Source organism: Poeciliopsis prolifica, unplaced genomic scaffold, assembly GCF_027474105.1.
Source record: "Poeciliopsis prolifica strain line A6 unplaced genomic scaffold, Auburn_PproV2 SCAFFOLD003, whole genome shotgun sequence".
In the NCBI taxonomy this organism is placed as follows: Eukaryota; Metazoa; Chordata; class Actinopteri; order Cyprinodontiformes; family Poeciliidae; genus Poeciliopsis; species Poeciliopsis prolifica.
Window position 1 is genome coordinate 16,591,270 of NW_026562378.1, and position 19,640 is coordinate 16,610,909.

Consider the following 19,640-nt stretch of genomic DNA (forward strand, 5'->3'; position numbering starts at 1 on the left):
TAGCAATACCAAGTGATTGCAACATCAGGAAAAAGGAGCACGAGAAACTAGAGAAATACCAGGGCCTCAGGGAAGAACTGGAGAGGGCCTGGAAGGTGAAGACCACAGTGGTGCCTGTGGTCATCGGGGCCCTCGGGGCAGTAACCCCCAAACTGGAGCAGTGGCTACAACAGATCCCAGGAACAACATCAACATCTCAGTCCAGAAATGTGCAGTCCTTGGCACAGCCAAGATACTGCGCAGAACCCTCAAGCTCCCAGGCCTCTGGTAGAGGACCCGAGCTCAGAGGATAAGAACCACCCGCGGTGGGTGAGATGGGAATTTTTTTATTTTATATATATATATTCTGTGAAGAAATCTGGAAAACAATGTAAATTTAATGCAGAATTCTGAGGGAAAATAAATTATTCTGCTTGGAGTCAGAATTATGTCTCTTTTTCTTCTTTTTTCGTCTGAATCTCATCTGAGTCTATACAGATTTTTTACTTTAATTAACTTTATCAAACCCAGTGAAGCTGTTGCTGTCAGTCGGGTTTTGCTGCTTCATGTTTAGTAAAACCAGACCGACATGGATGCAGGTCGCTGCTGTTTTGTGTTCTCGTCATATAAACTTGTCTCCAGATGCTGATCAATCGGACTGATTGATCAGCTCGGCTGCTGAAGAACTCGGCATGTAAAATGAAACATCTGGCTGCTCAGGCAGAGCCACACTTTGCACTTTGAACTCATCTTCCTGAAACACATTCCAAGACTCCAGTGTTTATAATCACATCACAGAGCTGCAATTAAATCATTTCAACATTTTTTAATTATTAATTTTGTTTGTATTTATTATGTCTACAGTCAGGCTGAGATAATTATTGCTAACAAATGCACAGAAGATTTTTCTTTTTTAGGAAATGATGACAAGGATGTTTTTCTGCATATAAAAGAAAAAACATGAAACTATTTATTCTGGAAACCTTTTTCTTTCCAGAATAAAAGGTTTGGAAAGTGGAAATTTTGCAAATTAATAACCGTAAGTATTAAACTGTGTTTGAATTATAGATAATGAGATTTTTGTTGTTTCTGCTCTGCAGATGATCACAGATACTTGTTTTGTACAGCTGCCAAATGTCAGTTTTATTTTTATCCAAGTGTTTTAAGTGACTAGATATGAAAAAATAGGGAGCAAATTTCTGCCAAAACACTCAGAAATTTTTAGATTAATCTCAGATTAAAAAGTGGGGAAAGAATTGCAAGAAAAATATCCAAAATTTAGATTTTTCCACAAAACAAAATTTCCAGAAAATTTCCTGGAACTAACTTAGAAATTTTATTGAAAAAAACTGGAAATGTATTGATTTGAAAAATTTAAAAATTGTTAGAAAACTCAAAAACCTTTAGATTAAAGTTAGAATGCTTCCTATATTTTTTGAAATAAAAAAAGGAAATTTTTTTTTTGTTGAAATTTTTGAGATGCATCTAAAAAATTTTTACTTCTCAAACAGAAATTTCCAATCTTGTTCTATAATTTTTTAAGCAAAATTTCAAAATGTCTGTTTTGTTGTTTTTTGTTCAAACTTTTTATTTCTGGAGCTAAGAAATATTCTTGTTTTATAAAGGATATTTAAGTTTTTATTTTCAGAAATGAACTCTTTTTCTAACCTTGGGGGCCCATGACATGCAGTCAGAAAATGCCGCTAGCGCCCCCTGCAGTCAGAGAATATGAAGGGTGACAGTTTGGTGCTGCACTGGAGCTGCTCTGACAGAAGAAAACAGAAAAGTAACAATGTCTTAAGATCCTCCAAACTTCAGATTTTTATTTTTTATTTCACGCGACAGTTTATCCATAAAGGAGAAAGAGAGAATTCATTTTTGATAAAAAATCATCCCAGACGTCCGATTTCCTAACAATAGTTAAAACAAGGTCAGTTTCCAGGATAAATGCTGCGTTTTAAATTATGCACAGCTCAAAATCACCTAGAGCAGCATCAGCCTCCGTTGACTCACCGCCTGCCTGTTGTGCAACAGCAGACGATTCATCCTCATTTCATAAATATATCAGTATTTTGTAGAGATATCTCTGAATGCAGACAAAAAGGTTTCACTTTTACTGAGTGATAATTTATCATTACAGAAAATAAATAAATGTAGATGAAGTATTTTTAACATTTGAATTGTATAATGGAAAATATTCTGCTAACTTCCACATGTTTACATTTGCACTGTTATCAATAATTGCTTTATATTTTATTCACATTATTATTTATATATATTTTAAGGTTATTTTACATTTCATACTTTTTTTTAAACTGTTCTTGGAGACAGAAACATCAGGTTTTCATTGCTGTGAAAATGACAATCATTGAAGAGTTTGTCCAGTTTCTCCTTTAATTTGCGTCAGAGTTTTGCTTTGTTTGTTTTTGTTGTTAAAGTCTTTAATCTGCAGTAAACTCCAGAATATCAAAACATTCAATATCCTAATTTTATAAGAAATGGTTGGTGATTCAACTGAACTAAAATATTAAAGTGAATCAGTATCTGAACTAAAACAAACCATCTTCCTGGTGAGTATCAAACTCACTAAAATCCACTTTCATTGGATGTGAAACTGAAAATTTACATCTCAGATTAATATTAAATCCAGCTTTTGGATTTATTCTCCATTCAGTCACTTTTAAATTTTCAATGCATTTGAAAACCTGGAAGAAAAACAAAACAAAACAAAAAAACGAGCTCAAATATCACATTATTCCACAGTGAAGTTACCATATTTTATTTCTTTAAGTGCCATTCATGCATATTGGGGAAAGGGGAGGATGGGTCGGGGAGGGCGGTCGGGCGTTGGTATCGACAATTTTCTAATAACACTTGAGTTATTTTACAGCACTAAACGAATACAAAGAGTAGCTGTGTCACCTCATCGGACAACAAAAGTAATAAACCGTGCAGTAAACAAACAAACGAACGAACGAACAGGGAGACGGAAACGAAAGAGAAAGAAATGACAAAAGACGAAATAAAAACAAAAACTACAAAATAAAAACACAAACCAAATAGATACTTTCAACACTGAAAACACTGAATGTAGAACCATAGGTACAGGTAAAAGGTAGTGTCACACACAAAGCCAACGCATTTTCATCACATATATACAATATAGATATATACATACTGTCACCCTCTGATAGGACAATAACAAAATATTCTTTTCCCGCCTCTCTCTTATGAATCCCCCCCAGGAGAAAAAAGGGATGATTGAAAAGACACATTATGTACAAGCACAACACACCAGCACTGAATAAAACAGGCCCCAATCAGCAGTAGATGTTGGCAGTTCTCTCCAATGATGTAACAAGGTTTATTTATTTTTTTATTGTTTTTTTTTCTCCCCAATAATAATAATAACAATAATAATAATAATAATAATCTCTCTGGCAGGTACATGTCCAGCTGTATTAAAAAACAAAACAGGAAGAAGAAAAGTAAAAACTTCCACAAGAACGCACACAAACGGACAAAATGTAAAAACTGGGATCCAGTCGTTTCTTCACCTTTTCCCTTTTTTTTTGTTTTTTTTTCTTTCCCCTTTCATCCAATCGTCTCCCGTCGGCGGATGAGTTCGTGCAAAAGTCAGTTTCCTCAGTCTTCGCCTGGAAGAGCTGAAAGGCGTCGCCGTGACCCCGTGCCGACCTCCCAGAAGATTCACGACTCGGTTCCGAGAAATTAGTTTGATAGAAACGCAAAACATGAGCGAGAGAGGAGCGGAGGCGAACACACGAGACCGACAGGAGGTTAAAAAAAGAAAGAAAGAAGAGAATACGTTAAGAAATGGCAGTTTTATAAGCTTAAATTAGAGAACTTTGATTTTCTTCTGCACAGTGCAGCTTCTGGGTGTTCAAGATCTACGATCCACAGTATAAACCAGGCAAAAACAATCTACAGAGTTTGGTTCTGTAAAGTACAACTGAACTACAAAAATAAAATAAAATGTTTCAATCTCAAAGTGCCTCATTTTCACAACATTTTGTGATATTTTAAAAATAATGAGAAAAAAAAATCAATGATTGTCGTTTTAATGTGAAGTCAAACAGCACAGCAACACCAGGAGACAAAAACCCGTTAAATAACATAAACTAGTTCAGGTTAACGAGATCTGATGTCAGGTTAGAATAAAGACTGGAAACAAGCCCAGGGTAACAAGATTGAGCTCCAGACATTTTAATGGATACAAACAGATTTAGTGATAAATTAATTTACTGAGAGGAAACCAGGAGACGCACCGATCGACTTTATGAAAATATTAAATATTCACTTTGTATTTTGTAGGTTAATTTTAATCGTAAACAATTTTATGCATAAATCAGGGTTTGAACATTTTACCAAACTAAAAATGTACTTTTCAAATGTTTTAACATTTTTCTGGAGATAAAATGCAAACAAACGAAAAACGTTTAAATCCTCTGCTATGTGACCCAATTTATTACTGTTGTTGATGAAGTCTTGTGATAGTATTTGATATTCTACAACTAAAATATTGTTAAAAATGTTCAAATAAATGATTAAATTTTAACTGATCTAAAAATAAGAAAAGTTGGATCTGATTTAAGTCCAGGTTTAAGTATCTGATTTCAGCTGTAAATAATGTTTCCAAATTTAGGTTTTCAGCTAAACATTAGATTGGACTTTATTACAAAACTACGCAGTTTGAATATCAAGAACTTTTAAGGATATTTAGATACAAATCAAACGAAAATCTGTGAAAATATGTTGTTTCATTATTATTATTATTTTTTTTTTTGACATCATACTGATTAAAAATGGTCTCAAAACAAAATTTATCGTCCAGTAAAATTTGAAGAACTAGAGCTCTATGTGCTCTAGTTCTTTAACATCATTAAGTCAAAAGTCTTCTCAGTGCATCTTCACAACAACTGAATAAAAATAATAATCACTGCAGGTTGAGGTTGGGGAAAACGTTCCTATGTGCCATTTATTCAAATCTGATATGAAAATAATCCCCTTCACTTTATAAAATTTTATTTATCACCAAACATGAACCAGGTTTGTTTTATTTATTTATTTATTCTCTGTAATTTAAACAGAGAATAAACCTAATCAGATTAAGTCTTGCAGGTTTATTTAGGGGCGCACCGATTGCAGTTTTTAGGCCGATCGTAGATTACCGATCTTTAAAAAGCCTGAACTGCTGATTCCAATTCTGGCCGATGCCGATTTATTTTGTCTGAAATGTTGCTGGACAGAGGAAGAAATTGAAAGAGCTGGTAAAGTGCAGCGAAATCGGCTCAGATAAATTGGTGCACCTCTAATCTGGACATCAGTTTTCAGTCTTTATGCTAATCTCGGCTGTCCGGTTTGTTAATCTCTCAACTCCCAGCCTGAATAGAATCCCAGAAACATTGTGCTACTCCTTCGAGAACAGAGACACAGTGTTGCAGCTGCAGAGCACCAGAACGGTAAAACCCGACGCAGCCCAGGAAAGCGGCCAATCAGAGCGGCCGCTGCGGGATAAAACGGGATCGGCTTTGCATCTGGAAGCCAAGTAAACAAAAGGTACTCATGTGCAAAGGGCTCATCTTCCTCTAACCATAGTGTCTCTTCAGGCCAGCAGCGGTCTGAGCGGGGAGCCGGTTCTGGAGAACCTTCGGGTCGCTCCACTGCTCTGTGCTTAAGAAAACCTCCTGGGTCTGCCTGCGCGAGCCGCCTGCGCCTCCGTCATCGTGTGCTTCATGCTCACACAGAGCAGAGGTGAGTGCAGCCAACAATCAGAGCCCTAAAATTTAAACAATTTAAAAAGAAACAACAACAACAACAAACTCCCATAAACGCCTCATCTGCTCCACCGACATCAGACTGCAGGTAGCACCAAAAGGTCTCCAATGTTCACAAACAGGTACTTTGTTATTGATCAATAGGGCTGAAACTAACTATTATTTCAGTAATCAATTGTTCTATTGAATACATCAAAAAAAAAAAAAATCATGCAATTCCTTTTTAAATTAGAAAATAAAATGTTTTATTGCTTAAAAAGCAATAATAGCATCATAACTGAATTGTTTGCATCAACATCTGAAGTTCAATATTTTTAATATTTAATCATATTAAAATATTAATATTGTGAAAAACTCAGCCCTGACTATTATCAACGTCTGCTGATTATTTTTGGATTAACCGATTAATAATTGGTGATTAATCTGAGTTTTTACATGATTTGAACCAGATTAAGCTAATTCTATATTTATAAAATATATTTATAAAAAAAAAAAGAATAAGTTTTGTATCTTAAATGCAAAATGTGTCTATTTTTAAATCAGTTTTGGCTTAATTACTGCTTTGTTTGCTGTGTACTCCAGTTAATGATCAATCGATTACTAAATCAGTTAATTATTTCAAGAATTGAGTCATGATTAATCAGATTAAGCCCTATTGATCATTAAATAAACTTTCACTAAAGTTTTTTTCTCCTGAATGAAACGTTAATTATTTTTCTCTCTTTATGTTTTCTTGCAGATGTTGGTCTATTTATTAATTAAAATATTTATTATTTGGGATCTGAGGTGCAGATTCAAACGTTTCTGTGGTTGAATAACTGAGATACTAATGGAGGTTCAGACTAATCTTTTTTAATATATTTGTTTTAAATTTCTTAATCTGTGACCTGAGTCCAAATTTTGTACCACAAACAAGCAGAAGTGGTAAAAAAAAATCCTTGAATCTTCATCCAAATAAAACTTAATTCAGATATCTTGTGATTCTTACAGATTATCTCATTGTTTTTGAGTGGCGGCATCTGATTTAGTGAACAATAGAGACTAAAACAGTTTGAGTTTGTTGAGTTTCTAAAGGTGCTACAGTTTCTGTTACGAATCTAAACAACTCTAAACGTCACAAGACGCAGAATCAATTCAAAGATCTGTTTTCACACTCCTGATTTTATCTTCTCAATATCAAAATTCATTCATTTAAGAGCAAAACGATGAGAGTCTCTGTTCTGCCGTGACACACAGAGAGCCGATCTCAGCACCCTGTGGGATCCCTCTCCGGCTCAACTCCTGGTTTAAAATAACATAAAACAAAATCAAACCAGTGGGGATAAAAACAAATCAAACAAAAACGCACCCTGTTCAGATTTTAAACATTTGTAAACCTGTTTTCCCCAGAAGCGACCAACGAGCACCATCACGTTACTCACAGAGACAGACGGCCTGTGTTTTCTTACAAAAATTAAAATCAAGAGACAAAAAATAAGCAGAGGGGAGAGAAAGTGGCGAGAGAGAACTTCATCTTAGAGGCAGCTGAGGCCTATGTCGACACGAGAAGAATTACAAGCTGAACACGTCGCTCAAATCACATGACAGTTAAGGAGCAGAGGGGTCAGGGGTCAGGTGGGGGTGGGGCAGGGGGTGTGGCAGGAAGAGGATGGTCTGGGTAAGAGGAGGGGGCCGACTGAGGAGGTTCACTGTCAATGAGCTCCACTCGTCTCCAGACGAGAACAGGTTTTATAACATGATTGTCTTCAAAGTAACAACATTTTCTGGTTATGGTTCGCCGTGCGGACAATTGTCAGGACTCTGAAGTCTGTGGGGTTTTTCGCCGTGTCAAACGTTCCTCTGCATCACACAACCTGCGGCCTCGTCGGCTCAGCCTGGCCTCCTCCGGGTTTCGCCCCCCCCCCTCCTCCGTCGGCTTGGACTTGCTTTAACGCGGAAGTGGAGCGGCTAGACGATGGAGTCCCAGTCGAAATCGTCCTGGATGTCGTCGGCTTGCATGCGATGCATCTGGAAGGTCCTGGAAGGTATCATGTGCTGCTGGTTCATCTGTGCATGGTGTCCTGAGGGAAACAAGCGTCAAACATGGCAGATTGTTGTTGTTTCACTTTAAGAAGACAAAGTTTTAGAGTTGTTTTGAGGTTCTCCAGGGTTTTGATATTTTCTTCAGACTATTTGCCTGTTTTTCACTCATTTACAGAGAAATTATAAGAGGACGTCACTCTAATGCGCATGTCGCCTCCAGAAAAGGCAAGAACACATTATTAAACTATTTACAATTAGGCTAATTAAATAATTTACAACTAGCAACCAGTGCAGTTGTCTCTATCTGGTGAAATCCCGGTATGCAGCCTTGCGGCGTCTGCAGTTGTCAAAGGTTTCATTTTTATGGTCTCTGTTTCTCACATCCGGTTCAATCTGCTGCAGCTTTAATTTCTGAAGGCTGAGTTTATCTTGATGGATGCAGCTCCATCTTCATTTCTCTCTAATTGTGGCCAAACTAGGAAGAAATTATTTTATTTGTCCTCTGCATTCAAAATATCCGTTCTTTCTTTTTTTTTTTTAATAAAAATGTAAATTTCTAATTTGTTTTCCTATTTGTTGGTTGTTGCAACAAACCACTGTAATACGCCAACGACATGCCAGCTCATGACAAAACGGCAAGATAAATGCAGGTAACCATGGAACCCAGAGAGAATGAAACGGCTTTCTGCAGTCGAGTTGCGCGCGCATCCGCTGCGTTTACAAACAAATGATTCTTCTATGAACACATTGACAGAAGAGATGGGAACCGAGAACCGGTTCTCAGTAGTTCAGTTCCTGGGAATCTGTTCAACTCATCGGTTAACGTGCGACGCATTCGCGTGACGACGACGACGTGTCGCACGTTGACCGCATTTCACTTCAGAAAATGTCCAACATGGCGTCACAGCAGAAGCAGCATGCTCAGATCTTTAACGTTGAACTACTTATTGCACGAATGTCATAAATAATCTTCATCTCATTAACATTTGCAGCCATATTAAATAAATTTGAATATGTCTCATTTATCATTTTAAAAGCATAAAAACTGTTGATCTTAAAAATGTTTATTCGACAGAGGGATTATTTTTGCTCAAGTCAGTTTTAATTTAGTTTGAATCAAATATAACATGGTGCAAATCTTGAATTAAAGAGTCTATTTTCTAACTCAACAAGAATCGATGAGGAATAAAATCTACAGCCTGATTAACTGGCTCAGCCTCAGAGTGGAGATTCAGCTCTCAGTTTTATCAGTAAAACATTTTGTGTGTCTCTAGATCTTTTTGAAATTCTGAGCTGTTCTGGTTTGTGAAAAACCCAAAGTCCAAACGCCTCACTGAGATCTGACACAGTTAAAAAGTGAAAAAGGTTAATGAAGAGGGAATGATTTCTCAGCAGGGTATTTTATTTACGGGCCGATGTCGCTACCTGTCATTGTGGGTCCCGTGTTGCTCATAGGGGGCATGTGGGGGTATCCGGGGGGACCCATCATGGGGGGCATACTCTGTCTTGTGTCCATGTAGAGGTTTCCTGATGAGCAAATCAAACACAATCAGAAGCATTCTCTGATACTCAGCAATACTGAATCCGTAACGTCGTATTTTAACAAAAAAACAAAACAATGTCAACATAAAACAGTATGTATAGTTCACTTTAGGCTCTGTCTTTTCATTCTAACATTTTTGGTGGTACTAATGTGGTGTTTCTTTTTCTTTGAAACGTAGAACCAGATCAGTGATTCTGCATTTAGTCTCTTTCTTCTTGCTACCAATATAAATGTGACCCATTTGTCCTGTAAAGTTCCTTGCGATGACGTTCGTGATTATTTCACGCTATTAATTAATCTACACAGACACTCCAAATAAATCACTTTTTACAACATAAACGACTTCAACCTCCTGTACAGACCTGTGTTGAGGTGCTGGCCGGGTTTGTTGGTGTGCATGGCGCCGTGACACACAGGACTTTGTACCGCCCCCTGCTGCTGAATGACGCCGGTGCGAGCAAAGAACTGGTTGATGGACGAGCAGAGGTCGGCGATCTGGGTGGGTTCAAGGCACCAATTGTTCAGCTCAGCCTGTCTCATGCTTTCTCTTAAACCTTTGGAGACAAATGCAACATTTTGCGAGGTTAATAAAAACTGTAACAGTTGGGTTTCCAAAGAATGTAAATGCATATATTCATCATATCAGCAACCTTCAGTGGGTGATATTTGAAAAACATCCTACCTTGCATTCTTTGACTCTTAATTGGATAAACTGACCTGCTGAGCTGGGTGTTTTGGTAATTAAACTTGAAGGCGGTGTTATTTAATTGAAGAGCTCAGTTTAATTAAAGTTGTAATCAACTCTAGAGTGCCGACACATCAGCACTCAATCAAAGGCTGGAGCAGAGCTGTACATCCAGCCTCTGCTTTTAACATCAGAGGAAATTAACCTGGAGTCCAGATCACTCTCAGGTGAGTCTCACTGTGTGGATTCATCACCGATTTATTTCAAATGTTTGTTTTGACTTGAAGCAAACAAAACATTTTAACATTGCTTTTTTGGGGACAATTATTCCCCTTAATCTCATTTTTGAACAGTTGTTATGCCATGACAATAAGATGATTTCTGTTACTTTTTTAAACAATTCGGAGCAACTGATTAGCATTTCAAAGCTCAAATGAGCTCAACCCCATCGCTCTGTTTTCCAACCATAGAGCCAGACAGATTTACAGAGGGACAGCAAAAGCAAATGAGGTGGGTTAGCAGTCTTTGCCTAGAGCTGGTGATAATTCTGTCACTGGATGTTGAGGTGTTAATATTCTGTGTCATCATGAGAACGACAGCAACTGTCTTCAGTCAGAGGTATCGTCAGGAATGTTCACGACTGACTGCTTCTGGAGAATGAAAATACTTCGATGATATGAGAGAATGAAAAGGTCTTGATCAAGTAATGGGTGCTTTTTCAGAAAGCTGACATTTCTGTATTAAAATAACTTGTTTTTTATTTTCCTCCTGTAATTTTCTGATTAGGTGAATTTTGGGTTTTCATTAGTTGTGAAAAACAAAATAACCCATTAAAACTATTGAGGAGTTACAAACTATAACAAATTTCACTTTTTAAATCAAATTAGTTGGACATTGAGTAAATCTTTATCCTAATCATTTTCAAATTAATAAAATTAAAAACAAAAACAATTTTTATACTATTCAGATTTTTTAAACTGGATGACAAAAGTCTTCAGTCTGGTGTTTTGATCTAAACTACAATTTATGATTCATTGTTTTGTTGTTTCTCTTGTTTTGTTTATTTATTTTGACTATTTAAAATATTTTCCATTTCCAAAGTTTATTAATTTGACAATGTGCTCTTGCTTTACTATAGCATTATCATTATATTACTTCAAAACTGTCTCAAAACAACAACATAATTGATTATCCCAACAATTTATGGGACAATTTATCGCCCAGCAAAATTTGCTATAGTGACAGTCCTATTATGAATAATAACATCCTGAGTGCGGGGTGAAATATAAACTAATGGTGCAGGGTTTATTAGTGCAACGGACCTTGGAAAGGAGAAAGGTCGACATCAGCCCAGTTATAGCTGCTGGCAATACGACAGCTTTCTTTCAGAGCATCCAGATTCGGGTACCACTCGGACCGTAAACCTGCAACAAAAACACCCAAAACATCAAATCTGTAACTCTGAGAAGAGCATAAAATTAAGAAGTCATAAAATCTAATTCAATTCTGGAGAAATTACTGGTTTGCTGGCAACAAGGTGCTGAATAACAACTGTTTTATTATTTTATTTTAACAGACTGTATGGTCACATTATGCATTTTCACTGCAGTCACGTTTTTGCTTTTGTGCTTGCAGTAATCTGGAGCCAAACGAAAGAGGAGACATCGACTTATCTGACGGTCGAACAGTTCTTGGAAGTGGCCACTAGGAGGAGCCAGTGTCTCTATAAATCCTGCTGAAGTCTGGGCTTCAGCATGGCTTTGTTCTCCACACCAAGGGTAATAAATTAAAAGATAATTTACTGTTTAAGAAATTAAATTGTTTTCTTTGAGCTCTCTGGCGAAACAGGGAGGATCACCTCCAAACACCATCATGATTGCTCCTGAGCGCCTTCATCCATCCATGTGATGAATTCAGACAAAGGGAAAACAAAAGCAGACGCCGGTCCAGCAGAACCGTTGGGTCTCACCTGTGTTGCAGGTCATCTGTTGCGGGTGGGAGAGGCTCTGGTGCTGCTGTCCGTGTTGGGAGGGGTGCTGGTTGTGCTGCGTGTGCTGCGCCGGGTGCTGCGTGTGCTGCTGCTGCTGCGGGTGCTGGCCGTGGGTCGGGTGCTGACCGTGCTGGGAGTGCGCGGCGTGCTGCGGGTGCTGGCCGTGTTGGTGGTGCTGCGAGAGGTGCTGGGCGTGGGGCGATCCGTGGCCAGGGTGGGAAAGGGGAACCTGGCCGCTGTTGGCAGGGTGGTTGTTGTGGTGGTTGTTGGGCTGGTTGTTTGACAGGCTGTTCTGAGTGTTGATGGTGCCACTGGGGGAGTGCTGATAGGAGCAGGAGGTGTGGGTCTGCTGGGAGTTATCCGACGGCATGCCCATCAGACCTGAAACACACACACACACACACACCGAGCTCTGAGAACATGCAAACTATCAGAGATTCAGGCAACGTTACCACCACAAACCTCAATGTACTTCACTGGAACTTAAAACAACAGACCAATATAAAGTAGAGAATCAAGTGAAAGTTGATTCTCTAAAATAAATCAAAAAATCATCCTAGGGATTTTGTTTTAGTGCTGGGTGATATTGCTGAAAAACAAACTAAACTCTTTGGACCTTCCACAATGGCTCCTAATAACTTTGGCTGAAGATTATAAATAAAATCAACTGATACTTTTAAATACAGACATAAAAACAGCTTCAGCTTTCAGCAGTTTTACAGTATTTTCTTTGAAAGACTTAATTGAATTTCCACAACAGAATGACATTAAAATGATCAATTCTTATAACTAATTATTTTTTAATTAGGTTGAAAACAATGTGCTTGTCTTTTGCCAATGAAAGAGTTACATCCATCTCTTTTAGCTAGAAATGTTTCTCTTTCTGTGTATGAAAACCTAAAAATAGGAATAAAATGGTGGTTCTATAAAAATAAATGTCCCATAGTGAATATGTATATATATATATATATATATATATATATAGATAGATAGATAGATAGATAGATCGATAGATCGATAGATCGATAGATAGATCGATAGATCGATAGATCGATCGATAGATCGATAGATAGATCTATCTATCTATCTATATATATATAGATATAGATATATCTATATCTATATATATATATATAGCCAGGGTGGGAAAGGGGAACCTGGCCGCTATATCTATACATATATAGATGTAGATATATATAGATATATTTATATCTATATATATATCTATCTATATATAGATATATAGATTTATTGCCCAGCCTTATTTTGTTTACATTTGTAGTTTGTCCCCTTTACTCTGATGCCTCTGAATAAAATCCAGTGTTACCACTGCCTCCAGAGATTGCCTAATTAAGTTTATTTCAAAGTGAAGGGCCAATAGGGGGCGCTAGGGGGCCTCAGAAAGTTAAAGGTAAAATAAATTTAAAAAAAAAAATGCAAAAATGAATCAATATATTTTGAATTAGAATTATTTTCATAATTTAAGATAATGTCATTTAATTAATATTATAAAATCAGAACACCAAATAGCAGTCAGTAGATAAAAAAATAAAATAAAAAAATCTGTTACAGACAAACCGTACCATTTTTGCCTGTAGCTATACTAAAAACCAGCTGTTTGTTTTCTCCGTCTTCATGTTTATTCACTACTTTGTGATAAAATCCCAGTAAGAACTATTGAAAACTGTGGTGTTGATGTGATAAAATGTGAAAAAGTTTCAAAGGTGTGAATACTTTTGTTAGGCCTTGTAATCGCAAACAATACATTTGAATGCAGACATGACAAGTGGATGGTCATGTAGTTAGGATCTCTCTCACCGTTTCAAACTCTGAGCAGCAAGGGTTTGAATCCCTCATAAAATTAACATCAATGCAAATTCAGTTTATGCTTGATTTTAATCTTTGGTTATTTCATAAAAAGTAATCAACTCAGTGAATATCTGAAAATAACAGATCCTGGAAGCATGCCAGGGTTTTTAATGGAGAGCTGCTGCAGGAGCATCAACGTTTGAGAAAGACCAGTTGCCATTTTGTTGCGTCAGTGAATGACTCAGCTTCGGTTTTTGGACATTTCACAAGCTGGAGCTGCTGCTCTCTTTCCTCCTCAGAGTCCTGTATCATCTCTGACTATCTGGTTGTGCAGCTCTTTAAGCAGAACGAACATCTGCGCAGCCCGTTGCAATCATCTGAGCGGTGGGAGGGGCCCTTAAGAGGCCCCGTCCTTCACAGTTTTGGCACCGCAAACCCATTCCACTGTAGTGCTTTCAGAGCCGACTCCGGGCCCCGCACCTCCACAATCGCCGCAGGGGTGACAGAGGTGCATCTCTTATCGGTACAGAAAGCCCATTGTCCAACCAGGGAAATACAGAAAGCAATTAACGCAGCACCGGAATAATAATGCGAGCTCATTACCTATTATCAAAGCCAGTGAATTAGCTCACTGTCCACAGCGGCAGAGAGTGAAATCCTCCACGCTCGATTATTTACGCTCTTTAATTGCAGGAGCTTGTCTGAAATAAATTTCACTTTTATGCACCAAAAAAGAAAAAAAAGGTACCAGTTTTTAACTAAGAAAACACAGATGATAGATTAAAGCAGATTCTCATTAGCATAAAATGCATTTGATTTGTGAAAGTGGGTTATCCACAGAAAGCTCAGTCTGCTTTCCTCCTGACTCGCTTGTCAAGAGCTTCATGTTCATCAGTCAATCAGATTATACACAAAACTGCTTTTTCTCCTGCAGGGATTCTGATTTTTTTCTTTGCCTTGTTATGCATTAAAAAGATAAAAAAAATAAAAAAATCCCATCAATGTAACTAGAAGTTTTTGAGCTGCCGATAAGCTCTTCCCCTCTGTTTGAAGCGCAACTGGACGCTTTTAACTTTCACGTAAGGGTGAAAATAAAAAGTAAAGAATTAACAATGAAAAGTGCAGTCATATCTCTTTATGTCCTGCAATAAAATATTTAAAGCATGGACTCTCAGACTCCAGCTTTAAATAAATAGATAAGTCTTAGCATTTCCCTGGCAAGAGCTTGAAAGTCCTCTGTAGAGGTTTGGATTAAAGCCAAGTGAGCCGAGCTGAATACCTGCACACTTAGAGTAAACCTCATTAGTTCCTAAAGACTCTCTATACCCCAGCTGTTAAGAACAAGCCCACATTAGGAAAATCACTTCTAGGGTCTTCGGCTCGCTGATAGATTTCCCTCCAGCGCCTTCAAGAGGCCGCTCACCTTGTTGGCTGAAGGACTGCTCAAAGACAGACTTGTAAAGGCTGCGGAAGGAGGCACTGAGATCTTCGAAGTCTGAGAACGGGAGCTGCTTTTCCCTGTCTGGCATGCTGTACTGGGACTGGGGGGGCTGCTGCAGGCTCATCGACTGGGACACGGGCTCCGGATGACTGGTCACCTGGGGAGATGGAGGGAGACGAGGGACAAGCTGGGTTTAATGTTTTACATGCGAAAGGAACTACTGCTGGAAAGATGTTTCAGCAGATATAAATTATATGTAAAAAAAAAAGTAGAGCATGATATGTATTCAGCCGCCTGTAGCTGTTGTGCGAAGGCTTCAGAGGTTTGTTAGTGAAGATTTGTGAAAAACAGTATGATAAACAGCACACAGGAAAAGAAATCCGGCTGCGGAGAAAATTTAGAGCGAGGTGAGGTTATAAAGCAATATCCTAACCTATAAAAAACATGTCACGCATTGCTGTTCAATTCATCATCTGGAAAAAACCCCACAAAGTCAACGTGAGCTGACCGGCCAGACAAGGAGCGTTAATTGGAGAAGCAGCACAGCAGCAGGAGCTGCAGAGATCAACAACTCAGTTGGATTATTTAATAACGTTTAGTTATGCACTTCATGAATCTGTCTTTATTTTAGGCCAACCTTGACACCAGGCTGGTTTGGTTTGTTTAATCAAACTCTAGTGCATTGGTTTAGAAAGTCTGGTTCGACTGGGGAGGTGTGAATGCGCAATTGAACTCTATAAAGTGGACCAAAGAAGCGAACTCTGGTCTGACTAAAAACCTTGGTCTCAGTTGAGTTGAATTGAACTCTGGAGCGGTTTAAATGCATGTTTGAATGCCAAACGGACCAGAAACTGTTACAAAAGCAGGAAGTGGATTATAGCTCAGGTAATTGAGGGTAAATACAATCAGAACAAATGCATGTGTCAGGCACTAGAGGGGGAAATGGCCCTTGGTCTTTTACAAATGACTAGAAAAATTCTATAATCGCTAAAATCTGATGCCACTTCATTTTTGTTTACAGTTTGTGAAGAAGGAAGTTGTGCTCAGTCTAGTCTTCTGAGGTTTTTGTGTCGTTTCCTTCTTGGTGCATCGCCACTACAGGTCAGGAGGTTAAAAGGTTTTTCCGATTGTTTGACATAACGAGTGTGTAACTGTAAATGGAGTGTGTAAGTGAATCTCATCAGCTGAAAATGTAAGAAATAATTCAATTTTGGTCAAAGAGATGCAAGAAGAAATCCAAAATAAGCCAAAAGTAAAGGTAAAGTTTTGGTCTCGTCTGCACAATATGAATAGATCGTCACCACTTTGAAACATGGGGGTGGCAGCATCATGTTGTGGGGAAGTTGTTCTTCAGCAAGGACAGGAAAGTTGATCAGAGTTGATGAATTTTTGTTTGCTTCCTGCACAGTGAGTGCAGCGGTTCGAATCCGCTTCCTCCTGAAGTCCAGAAATATTCACATATTTCTGTAAATTGCCCTAAAGTCAGAATGTTGTACAAACAAGTTTCTGTTTGTTACGTTATTGGAATAATTTTTGTAAGGCACTGCAGCTGCCATGGTGCAACAGAATCGGAAAAAACAACCTGTGAAATATTTTATGTAAATCAGTGATAAAACTCAATAATAGCTCCATTCTGTGAAGCTGCGACTATCATGTTTCAGCGTGAAGATGTGTCCCTCATGCAACATAAAGAACAAATTACGTGCACCATAACAATGCAGGTCAGTGCTTACCGCCTTGGCTCACACAGCATTAAGAGAGCAACTCGAATGGACATAAAGCCAATACTCTGGTGGCCGAGCAAAATGTATTTAAAACAAAATCAATAGCAATACCTTGAACAAATAAGCAGCCATTTTATCCATGTATTTGTGTGGGCAGTCAATGTAACACACCGCCTCTGGGTGTGAGACAGAAGCACTGTTCCCTCCAGCTAAGGGCTTGTCTGAGAGATTCTCCGCAGCAAGGGCAGCAACGCAGACACAGTCCTATTTCACACAGCAGAAACCTGACCTGTGTCCACTGTGGGCTCGCTTTACAAGAGAGGTCGTGTTCAATTTTTGATCCTAACATCTTCCTCTTCTAAAATATGGACAGGCTGCTGAAATGTGTGGCTCGTGAACTGGCTTGGAGAAGAGTGAAGAGGTGATAATAAAGCCAGAGTGTTTACTGAGAGCTGCCGCTTAGTCTGGGAGAGAAAAAGAGAAAGAAAGCAGGAGCGGGCGGGCGGGCGAGCGAGCGAGCGTGAGCGCATCCATCAGGCTGAGCCGATCGATGCTCGGCGCCTGGAGCGGGGAGCACTCCAGGATGCAAGGAGGACCACACCAAAGAGGGGGCATCTCTGGTGGGAGGACATCAGAGGGAGAGCTTCTCTTTGTCTGGCTTCCAGGAGCGAGCGCAGTTTTCTTTGTTTCTCTTAACCCCGTTCCTGATGTTGTACTCTCGCTCATGTCCACCCTGAACCTCGGTCTATTGCTGTCTGCAGCTGGCTCCTCTGAACAAAACCTCCTGGGGCTTTCCCATCAACTCTCAAACAGGATGCAGACCGCTTTGTACGACTCACAGGGTTTCGTTTTTATTCCTTTTTGTGACCGTGGCTCTCCAGCAGATGAAAACTATTGATCAAAATGTACAATTTACTACTCTGAACAAAAAAAAATGCTACAGTGCAAAAGTTTTAAAGCACCTTTAATTAATTTACACTCTGCTTTCTTGCTATTGATCAATATTTCTTCAGGATTTCTGTGAGATTTTGGATTTTGGCTGCTTTATTGCAATTTTTTTTTTTTTTGCACAGTTACAAAAGTGGAACTGGCAACGACAGGCCAACAGTTCCAGTTCAAGTTCGATTGAGAATCACTACATTGGTAATGATTTAATAATATCTTTGATATTTTTCTACAAATTCAACTAATAAAATAAATAAATCACCATTTAATTAGTAAAATGTCAAAATTGTCTGTTAATTTGCCTGTTATTTGTAGAGATGTCACTGGTTCAGTTTAGTTGGCCTTTATGTCTATTGTCTATTCAAAGGTCTGACTTTAAACGTCCTTCATGAAAAAAGCCAGTAAGTGATTAGTTGGAAAAAAACACTAAAGGTACTCCTGGAAACCTGGTGAACTATAAATCAACACAACTTGATATTTCCAGGGAAGTCTGGCTCCTTGGAAGGAAAATACAAAAAAGGACGAATTTCTCAGAGACATAAGAAATAAAACATTCATGTTTAATATGTAGGGTTTTTTTGGTGGTAGGTCAGTTTTACCCCCATTTTGAAGCCAAGCGTTAATGTCAATTTGTATCAATTTAAATACACACCCATTTATTATCATTTAAAGTTAAACATCTCCATGAATTTTAGAGATTATAAAATGCAGAAATTTCTTATCACTCGTAAAATATGACTGATATGAAACCTAACCACACTTCCTTAAAGCAGATTAGAATCAGGATGTAAAAAAGTATGTTACTTGAGCTGCTGTCAAAGGGGGACAAAAACATCTCTGGTTATGTTAAAAAAAACAAAAAAACATTTTTTTTAAATGGTAAAGGGGTGAAACAACCAGCATATGCCCTCGTTACATCAATGTGTTACTACAGATGATTGTGATCATGCATGGCTTGTATCTCACATTAAAAGAAATAACAGTTTGAGATAAAAGCTGGTGCTTTGAATGATTTTGCACTTCCAGAAATCTGTTTTCCAAACAGACAAATATGACATTGTTCTTACCGGTGTGTAGCTGTGAACGCTGCCCACACTGTTGAGATTGACAGAGGCTAGACTCTGATCAGACAGGCTGTTGTTAAGGCTGCTTCTCGGACTATCGCTACCTTCCTGGTCTGTGTTGTACAACGCCACCTGAAAGACATGAACACTCAAATGCATAAGAAAAAGAAGACGTCAAATAATTAAATTTATATAAAAACTATAAAGCCCTTTGAGTGTGTGTGTGGTTTTTTCAGGGGGGGTAGGAGAGCTGCTCAACCCAGTCCACAGCCACTGAGGGGTTTTGTAAAAGGGAGTCTGGAAACAGCTGAGACATTCCCACCGCTAAAGGTCAGGGCACTGGCGATGTCAGCCACATCTGCTCACCGAGCGCAAATCGGTTTGGGACAGCTAACAAAGGATTTCAGTGCAGCCGAGACGCTGACCTTTCAGTGTAGGAGCGAAACTAGCTGAAGCACTTCAGGACGACAATCTTAATTATCATCTAAGAAGGTTCTGTTCCCCCCACCGACGCCTAATAAAGTGCTCATCAGACTCTGAGGACAACAGTAAGCACAATCCAGATAATGAATGTGATAAATCCCAGAGAGGTTAGCCTGTGTGCTGAGGTTTGTTTTGCCAGGAAGGAATGGCAGCAATGCAC

At 38.5% G+C, this 19,640-nt stretch overlaps 1 protein-coding gene across 1 annotated transcript in view; it reads right to left on the reverse strand.

Moving 5' to 3' along the window:
• Window positions 1–2,742: 2,742 nt before the first annotated feature.
• foxj3 (forkhead box J3) overlaps window positions 2,743–19,640 on the reverse strand; it is a 98,963-nt gene continuing 82,065 nt past the window's right edge. The window contains exons 6-12 of the mRNA XM_055023058.1: window positions 19,001–19,129; window positions 15,247–15,421; window positions 11,994–12,395; window positions 11,347–11,448; window positions 9,702–9,893; window positions 9,222–9,323; window positions 2,743–7,834 (exon numbers count right to left, since the gene is read on the reverse strand). Coding sequence (XP_054879033.1) covers window positions 7,722–7,834; window positions 9,222–9,323; window positions 9,702–9,893; window positions 11,347–11,448; window positions 11,994–12,395; window positions 15,247–15,421; window positions 19,001–19,129 — 1,215 coding nt within the window. The 3' untranslated portion in view covers window positions 2,743–7,721. The remainder of the gene's footprint in view (window positions 7,835–9,221; window positions 9,324–9,701; window positions 9,894–11,346; window positions 11,449–11,993; window positions 12,396–15,246; window positions 15,422–19,000; window positions 19,130–19,640) is intronic.